This window comes from Leucopleurus acutus (genome assembly GCF_964270905.1).
Source record: "Leucopleurus acutus genome assembly, chromosome: 2".
NCBI lineage: Eukaryota > Metazoa > Chordata > Mammalia > Artiodactyla > Delphinidae > Leucopleurus > Leucopleurus acutus.
The window spans coordinates 1,442,987-1,451,655 of record NC_139143.1 but is presented as its reverse complement, the minus strand read 5'-3'; the positions used below and the strand labels follow the sequence as shown (position 1 = coordinate 1,451,655).

The 8,669-nt window shown below is 65.6% G+C and overlaps 1 protein-coding gene across 1 annotated transcript; it reads left to right on the top strand.

The window, feature by feature from the left end:
• Positions 1–898: 898 nt before the first annotated feature.
• ELF3 (E74 like ETS transcription factor 3) lies at positions 899–5,778 on the top strand. The gene is made up of 9 exons (XM_082865610.1): positions 899–996; positions 1,352–1,522; positions 1,804–2,025; positions 2,172–2,267; positions 2,374–2,493; positions 2,617–2,706; positions 2,863–2,979; positions 4,254–4,449; positions 5,038–5,778. Exons 2-9 carry the CDS (start codon positions 1,360–1,362, stop codon positions 5,150–5,152), a joined length of 1,119 nt encoding a protein of 372 aa, XP_082721736.1. The 5' UTR covers positions 899–996; positions 1,352–1,359; the 3' UTR covers positions 5,153–5,778.
• The last annotated feature ends 2,891 nt before the right edge of the window (positions 5,779–8,669 follow it).

Genomic DNA, 8,669 nt, shown 5'->3' with positions numbered 1-8,669 from the left:
CCCTGATGAGCGCTGAGCCAGCCCAGGTAGCCGGGCCTCTGACGCTAGAGGGCAGCAGGTAGGTGCCGCTGAGCCGTGTGCGTGGCGATTAGATGGAGGCCAGATAGAGGGGTAAACACGTCCACGTGGGTCCGGCCCCTCCCTCGGCAGCCCCACGCAGTGGGCTCTGCCAGGGGCCGGGTAAGTTCTTTGGAGCAGAGCCAGGTCCTCCAGAGGGGGCTGCAGCGACCCTGATGCTTGGATGGCGTCCGGCAGGCAAAGGATGCCAAGGCGTTGCCAACTAAGTGGGTGCCAGTGGCGGCCCTGTGGCTGCTGGGGACGCTGGGGCCCTGGGCAAGGCTGGCAGGCCGTGAACGTTGCCTGGTGTCTGGAGAGCCTTCCAGCCCGAATCCCGGGCGTCACGGGAAAGATCCCCAAACCTCCATATCTTCCCTCCCTGCTAGGCCCCCTTGTCCTCAGACCTGCAGACGTTTGGGGGCCAGGAGCCTTCCTGACCCAGTTCTGACCCAGATTCCCCGCCCCTCCCTGCTTCAGCCCATCCTTGGCTTGGCCCCCCCCCCCAGAGGAATTTCCTGAGCCAAAGGGTGGCCGAAAGTGCAGATGCCCACCCAGCGTCCACCTGCCACCCGCCCAGGCCACTGCCCTGTGCCCAACCCCAGAGGGTGCGGGATGACAGACCCTGACAATCATTAAACCAGCCGGGCCTGATTTCCCAGCACCGCCGGCCTGGATCCCGGCCAAGTGGCACAAAATATGCAAATCACCTGGGGCCAGGAGCCCAGTCTAAAGGCCAGGAAATCCCCTCGACCAATGAGCCACCAGCTCAGGTTACCGCGGGTGCCTATAAAGGCCCGGGCGCGGGCGGAGCTCGCAGCTTCTGCTTAGCGCAGTGGTGGGAGCGCGGCCTGCGTGTCAGCGCTACCTGGCGGGGCTTTCTCCCTGGATTTCCTCCGCCTGCTGCCCCTAAACCCGCCTGCCACACCCTCGGCTGCCAAGGTAGGACCCCTGCCTGTCACATTCCCCCGCCTGGCCCCGGGGGGATTGGGGAGGGGCCAGTGGAGCTTGGTTCTGAGCCTGCCCAAGCAGGAGTTGCAGGGCTGGGCGGTGTCCTGAGGGCCCGAGAGCCTGTCCCTGCAAAGGACAGAGTGGCCACGACTGCGGGTCCCACTCGTGGGCCCAGGAGGGCAGAGGAGGGAGCCCAGCGGGAGGCCTTGTGCCCCCCACCAGCACACCCTCCGTCCCCCGGGCTCTGAGACCCTGGAGCCCGTCTTGAGGAGAGGGTGTCCTACGAGATGTTGACCTTCACGCCCTTGGGTCCCTGGCTCTCACCGGCCTTGCCCTCCCTTCCCAGGTAGCCTCATGGCTGCAACCTGTGAGATTAGCAACGTTTTTAGCACCTACTTCAGTACGATGTACAGCTCGGATGACCCCAATCTGGCCTCTGTTCCCCCTGCCGCCGCCTTCGGGGCCGATGACCTGGTGCTGGCGCTCAGCAGCCCGCAGGTGCCCCTGGAGGGCACAGGTGGGTCTCAGGAGGGGCTGGGCGTTTGGGGAGGGGGAGACGTCCGCCTAAGAGCCTGGGACAAGTGGGGGATCGGGCAGGGGGAGGGCTGGGGTGAGCTGTAAGAAGCTGGGGTGTTAGGATTTGGGGGCTGCGCCTGGCGGGGGTGCTGACCGGGGTGCTGTGAGCACCGCCGCCCGCCCTGCTCCTGGCTGGGTGCTCTGAGAGTCCAGGCGGGACCCCCGGAATCCCCAGCTGGCCCCAGAAGGGGGCTGACCCGTCGCTGTGCCGGCCCCTTGCAGAGAAGGCCAGCTGGTTGGGAGAGCAGCCCCAGCTCTGGTCCAAGGCCCAGGTCCTGGACTGGATCAGCTACCAAGTGGAGAAGCACAAGTATGACGCCAGCACCATTGACCTCTCGCGCTGTGACATGGACGGGGCTGCGCTCTGCCGCTGCGCCCCTGAGGAGCTGCGCCTGGTCTTCGGGCCCCTGGGGGACCAGCTCTACTCCCAGCTGTGGGACCTCAGTGAGTCCTGGAGGGGAGCCCGCCTCCTGCCCCGCCCCCTCCTCAGTTAGGGAGGCTGGTCTGGGGACTGGGCCAAGGGCACCACCAGGGAGAGAGCCCCAGGGAGGGGAGGGGAGACCCCTGGGCTCTGACCACCTTCTCATCAGCTTCCAGCTTCCCCGACGAGCTCAGCTGGATCATGGAGCTTCTGGAGAAGGACAGCATGGCGCTTCTGGAACCCCTGGGGGACCAGGGCCCCTTGGGTGAGAGCCCCTTCTCTCAACGCCCCCAGCCTGTCCTGTCCCCTCTCTGCCCCACACCCCCAGCTGGGAGAGTCAGGGCCCCCTCTGAACTCTCACCTCCCCCCAGACCAGGGAAGCCCCTTTGCCCAGGAGATGCTTGAGGACTGCAGACAGGCCAGCCCCTTCTACCCGGGCAGCTTCGGCACGGGGGCCCCCTCCCCGGGCAGCTCTGACGTCTCCACCGCAGGTGAGCCCTCGGGCGTCTGCCCACAGCCTCCCCTCCCCAGATGCCCTGAGCACTGGCGCCCCGCACTAGACCCCGGGCTTTCTGGGAGGACCGAAAGGGGCTCACTCTGGCCCGCCCCTCCAGGGACTGGCGCGTCTCAGAGCCCCCAGGCCTCAGACTCCGGTGGAAGCGACGTGGACCTGGACGCCCTGGACAGCAAGCTCTTCTCTGGGGGTGAGCGGAGGGAACCTCCTGGTCCCCGTGGGTGTTCCTCTGGCAGTGCTCAGGGTCTGGCCCCCTGCCCCCACCCCCTCAGGGTTTTCCTGGAGGGGGGTTGTCCCCCAGCAGCCCCTATCCCTCCCTCTCCTGACCTTCCACCTCTCCCCACAGACGGCTTTCCCGACTACAAGAAGGGGGATCTTAAGCATGGGAAGCGGAAACGGGGCCGGCCCCGAAAGCTGAGTAAAGACTCCCGGGAGTGTCTGGAGGGCAAGAAGAGCAAGCAGGGTGAGGGGGGGCCCTGCACGGTCGGGGGGGGCCCTGCACGGCTGGGGGGCCCTGCACGGCTGGGGGGCCCTGCACGGTCGGGGGGGGGCCCTGCACGGCTGGGGGGCCCTGCACGGTGAGGGGGGCCCTGCACGGCTGGGGGGCCCTGCACGGTGAGGGGGACCCTGCACGGCTGGGGGGCCCTGCACGGTGAGGGGGGCCCTGCACGGCTGGGGGGCCCTGCACGGCTGGGGGGCCCTGCACGGTGAGGGGGGCCCTGCACGGCTGGGGGGCCCTGCACGGCTGGGGGGCCCTGCACGGTGAGGGGGGCCCTGCACGGCTGGGGGGCCCTGCACGGTGAGGGGGGCCCTGCACGGTGAGGGGGGGCCCTGCACGGCTGGGGGGCCCTGCACGGTGAGGGGGGCCCTGCACGGTGAGGGGGGCCCTGCACGGTCGGGGGGCCCTGCACGGTGAGGGGGGCCCTGCACGGCTGGGGGACCCTGCACGGCTGGGGGCCGTGGTGGGGCCGGGGGGGTCCTCTCTCCTGAGCTGGGCCCTCTACATGTTCCTGTGCACGGGGCCAGGGTGCGCGTGGTCACTGCCCGGTGGCAGGGCCTGGCTGGTCCTTCATGGTGCATGTGGCGGTGGAGCCACGGGGGCTGCAGGAAGGGTGGGGCTGGGGTCCAGGCTTCCTGCCCACCCCTCGTCCTGCCTGAGGGACACACTTGCTGGAGGGTGCTGGGCAGGCTCAGGCAGGGACAGTGGCTCGGCCGCTGGACGGCCCGTCCACCGAGGGCCACGCAGGGGTGGCCCTTCCACCCACCAAGTCCCTGCCCCCTGGCCTTGGCCCTTGCGTGGGCCCCCGCAGCTCCTTCTCATCTGCACGTGCAGCCCCTCCCACACGCACTGGGCCTGTTTGCTTCCTGGGGTCATTCTTCCCGGGAAGCCGTCCCCTTGTCCCCCAGGCCGGGGCCAGCTCTGTGGTCCTGCCCCTGCTAGGCTCTCACCACCTTTTGCTGTATCTGCTTTTTTACCGCGACCGCTCGAAACTGTGAGCCCCTCAATGCGGTCCCATGTCTCAACCGCTCTTGTATCCCAGCCAGACATTTGATGAGTACCTGAGCGACTTAAACCTCTGTGCCGTGCGAGACGTGGTCTTCCCGGAGCTTCCCCAGCTGTCCCGTGGGGGAGGCCAGGAGGGAGGCAGCCGCCAGTAGGCTGTGCGCCGGGATGGGCAGCAGTCGTGGGGGTCAGGGGTCGCCTGGGCCGCTGACTGATGGAGCCTGGCCTTGCAGCCCCCAGAGGCACCCACCTGTGGGAGTTCATCCGCGACATCCTCATCCACCCGGAGCTCAACGAGGGCCTCATGAAGTGGGAGAACCGGCAAGAGGGCGTCTTCAAGTTCCTGCGCTCGGAGGCCGTGGCCCAGCTCTGGGGCCAGAAGAAGAAGAACAGCAGCATGACCTACGAGAAGCTGAGCCGGGCCATGAGGTGAGCAGGCGGCGCGGCGCCGGCGCCGTCGGAACCTCCCCCTTCCGGCGGCTGTGAGTCCCGTGCAGCGCGGCGCCGGCACCATCAGAACCTCCCCCTTCCGGCGGCTGTGAGTCCCGGGCAGCGAGGAACCACGGGGTCTGGCCACCTCGTGGACTCAGTGGGAGCCTGGCTGGCCCGCAGCACATGCTGAACTCGGTCTGACAGCATTTCTTTGTGTCGCCTGCAAGGCTCGTCCTAAGAAAGGCCCTTGGTGGTAAAAAGGGCAGTAGCCGAGGCCCACACCATTGAAGCCATTAAGTTGCCTGTCTCTGGACCTTGGTTTCCTCGCAGACCATCGCTAAGGTTTCCTCAACCCTAAAATCACGTGGCTTCGTGATGGGCCCAGGACAGAGGCGAAAGCCACACAGAAGCCAGGGCATGGCCCGGTGCGCGGGACAGAGCAGGGCGAAGGAGCAGAGGCTGCTCCGTGCAGGAAGTGGCTCGGGCCCAGGTCGGCCGGGCTGCAGCCCAGCGGGGCAGGTCACCTGAGGATTCCTGGCAGGCGGGCCCCTGCCTGGGCACCTCTGACCACCCTTCTCCCCTCAGGTACTACTACAAACGGGAGATCCTGGAGCGGGTGGACGGCCGGCGGCTTGTCTACAAGTTCGGCAAAAACTCCAGCGGCTGGAAGGAGGAGGAGGTGGCCGGGCATAGGAACTGAGGGTCGGACCGGCCCTGCGACCAAAGCTCGGACCTGAGGCTGCAGCCCCCGGAGGGGACCACCAGGACGCCTGGGCATGCGCCCTGCGCCGTGGAGAGAAGCTGAGGCTCTGGCTCCTGTCGGCCATCGTCCTGGCATCTGGGGCAGGTGGCCTCTGCTCTCTGTTCTCCTCTTGGAATTACAAGCCTGGTGTTTGAGGCCACTTGTGTGCTGGCTGTAGCTGCGCTCGCGGCTCCTTCTGTCTGGGCCGCGTCAGACCAAATCAGACCCCAGTGGCGGACACCTCCCTCCTACAGAGGCCGGAGCGGGCTGAGAAGGCTGGGGGCCCTGGGCCCGGAGAAGGGCCCCCTCTTTCTGGACTGGCTTCCCACTCCCCACTCAGTGCTTGGACTCCGCGGGCGGGGGTCAGAGCACTCCGTAATTTATGTGCTATAAATACAGATATGTACATAGAGATCTATTTTTTCTAAGACATTCCCCTCCCGCCCCTCCCTCACCAGGTGCTGGTGGCCACACTGACTGTTCTAGGCCCTCTGTGGACCAGTGAGGAGCAGGGCAGTGCTGGGACCCTTGGGACGGGGCTCCTGGCTCCCTCCTCCTGTGAATGGGGGCAGAGACCTCCAATAAAGTGCCTTCTGGGCTTTTTCTAACCTTTGTCTTAGCTACCTGTATACTAAAGTCTAGAGCTCTGGCCCGGATGTGGGCAATGGGGCTGGGAAAGGGGATCAGGGCAGGGGTCTGCCGGCTGCAGGTGAAGGTGGAGGCTGAGGTTGGGGGAGAGTGAGGGGACGGGTGATCCTTCCCTGGAACTTGGGCTGTCCTGCCGCCACGAGGCACCAGCGGGGCGACCTGGGCCGAGCCAGGCCTCTGCAGCCCACTGCCCCGCTGTCAGGCCGCCGTGCCCTGGCGTCCACTAAGGAGTCTGGAATTGCGTGTCTGGCCTTGTGGAGTAGGTGTGCATTCCCGCCAAGCTGGCTGCAAGTTGAGTATCTGTAAGATGAATCCAAGCTTCCGTTGCCGGACGTGGAATCGGAGTTATGATCTTGCGGAGGGAAAAGCAAACAAAGCGAGATGAATGCTTGAGGACTCGGGGGAGGAAGGGCGCCTGGCCTGGTCTGCGTGGCACCGCGGGCACCGCTGCCGCCGCGCGGCCCCCTCCCCACGACGGAGACCGACAGCCCGGGTCACAGACGCAGAGGGAGGCTCGGCTCCCCGGGGACTCAGTCGTGCTCCCTGCCGTCTCCCCAGAGGCTTCTCCAGGGTTGGGGCTCCTCTGACGGTGTCCTAGGCAGACTCCAGAAGGTGCTGCTCTGTCTGCACAGAATGACACATCTGGGTTCAGGTGGGGCTGTAGGTGGGGGGGTCCTCGTGCAGAACGTCTCCCAGAGCGGAGTTCCTTCAGTCTGAGGCCTCGAGTTCCGGGGAGCACTTTAAAAAGCCATTTTGTGCGTTTGCAAGGCTGTTTAGCTGTCTTAGAAATATCAGATTATTCACCAAAGGGATGCGGGTAAGAAAGGGATCTGAGAAAAACAGGTGTGTGCTGGTGTGTGCGTGTGCACGTGTGTGCGTGGGGCTCACTCAGGAGGACAGGGCCTGGGGGCTAGGAGCAGTCCTCACTGCCCCGCGGCTGCTTTATCGGGGGTCCTGGCCTAATAGTCGCCTCATTTCTTGAAAATGACCAAGTGCGGGCGCTGTGCTCACCTCTCCGCCCGTGTTATCTGGGGTCCTCGCGCTCCCAGAGGGTCACCCACGTTGCCTGAGTCCCTTCTGAGAGTGGGCAGGAGCCCCGGGACCACAGCACACCTCCGGGACCCCAAGCCCGCCCAGGACCCTCCGCCTCCATCAGCTTCTTCAGCCCCGAAGGAGGCACCGGCGGTGAGACGCGGCCCGGAGGGTCTGCTGGGGAGGAGAGCTGCCCGCGGCCCAGCCCTTCATCCCGTGCCAAAGGGCCCGAGGCAGCAGTGCCCGCACGGCGCGCCGACCTTTGTCCTGCCGTTTTCAGTTTATGAGGTGCTTTCCTCATCCTTTATCTCATTCCTTCCGCACCACAGCCCTCGGAGGGGACTGGGCGTCCCCGTGTCCCGGCTGGGGCAGGAGGCTGGTCCAAGGTCGGCGGAGCCTGGACTCCTGCCGGCGCTTGGGGGCGACAGGGGGCGGGGCCTCGCTCCCTCCTAGGGGGCGTGGTCCTCAGTGTCTCCGTCCCAACACTGCAACCCCGCCCCCCGCCCCCCTCCCCAGGACACTGCAGGGCCCGGCAGCCCTGGCAGCCCTGCCCGTCCCCATCTCTCCGCCGGCTGGACTCAGGTGGGCGTGGCCCACCTCTTGCTGCCCCCGTGGGGTCGGGGGGCTGCTGGGCAGGTGAGGGAGCCCCTCGGGGCGTGCCTGCGGGGGAGGGGCGGCACCGCCCCTTCAGCTCCCCTCCCGCACGCGGGGGAGCCGAGCTTTCCCTGTCTTCGATTCCTTTCGCTCTGTTTACACCCTTTCACCCTCAGGAGCTGTGGGGCCTCCGGGCAAGGCCGGGCTTACTCATCTCGGTGCCTCCGCAGCGCCTGGCACAGAGAAGGCGGTCGATAAATATTTGCTTGGCTGCCCTGTGCCTCTCCCTGCCTCTCCCTGCCCGGCCGCCCCCTCCCCCTGGGCACACACGCACTCAGGCCCCCCAGCCTCACACTCACACACACACACACACACACACACACACACACACACACACACGGCCTCAGCGCGCCCCCTGCAGTGGACGAAACCCCCAGCCCCTGAGTTATCAGCTTACCTCCCCCCTCCTCTCTGAAGCGGTTCTGCTTCCCTTCTCCCCGCCAGGTGGGCTCCAGCCTGCCCCCAAGTCGGGCCCAATGCAAAATGAAAACTCAGCCCCATTGTTAAAAATTATGAACCACTCCCACGTGGCGACAGCAGAGCTGGGCATTCATGGGGCCCTGAGCGACCCCTGAGGGCAGCATCCCTGCCCGTCAGAGCCGCTGAGCCGCCCACCATGCCTCCTGCTACAGGTGCATCTGCAGCAGCAGAAAACCAGGAATACGTGGCCAACTCTTTAAAATCAGAACAATCGGGCTTCCCTGGTGACGCAGTGGTTGGGAATCCACCTGCCAACGCAGGGGACGTGGGTTCGAGCCCTGGTCCGGGAAGATCCCACATGTCGCGGAGCAACTAAGCCCGTGAGCCACAACTACTGAAGCCCGTGTGCCACAATTACTGAGCCTGTGCTCTAGAGCCCGTGAGCCACAACTACTGAGCCTACGTGCCACAACTACTGAAGCCCATGTGCCACAACTACTGAAGCCCGCGCCTACAGCCCGTGCTCCACAAGAGAAGCCACCGCAATGAGAAGCCCACGCACCCCAAAGGAGAGTGGCACCCACTAGTGGCCGCAACTAGAGAAAGCCTGTGCAGCAACGAAGACGTAACGCAGCCAAAAATAAGTAAATAAATTTAAAATCAGAAAAATTTTCACACAATAACGGGATGGTGGCTTCTCTTTAACCAAAAGATCTGGCTG

What these genes read in the sequence shown, in the direction of transcription:
- ELF3 (XM_082865610.1), top strand. Translation starts at nt 1,360, where the DNA reads ATGGCTGCAACCTGTGAGATTAGCAACGTTTTTAGCACCTACTTCAGT. An exon ending in CTCCCAGCTGTGGGACCTCA is followed by an intron (nt 2,026 to 2,171) that starts GTGAGTCCTGGA and finishes CCTTCTCATCAG; the next exon opens with CTTCCAGCTTCCCCGACGAG. An exon ending in GGGGGACCAGGGCCCCTTGG is followed by an intron (nt 2,268 to 2,373) that starts GTGAGAGCCCCT and finishes ACCTCCCCCCAG; the next exon opens with ACCAGGGAAGCCCCTTTGCC.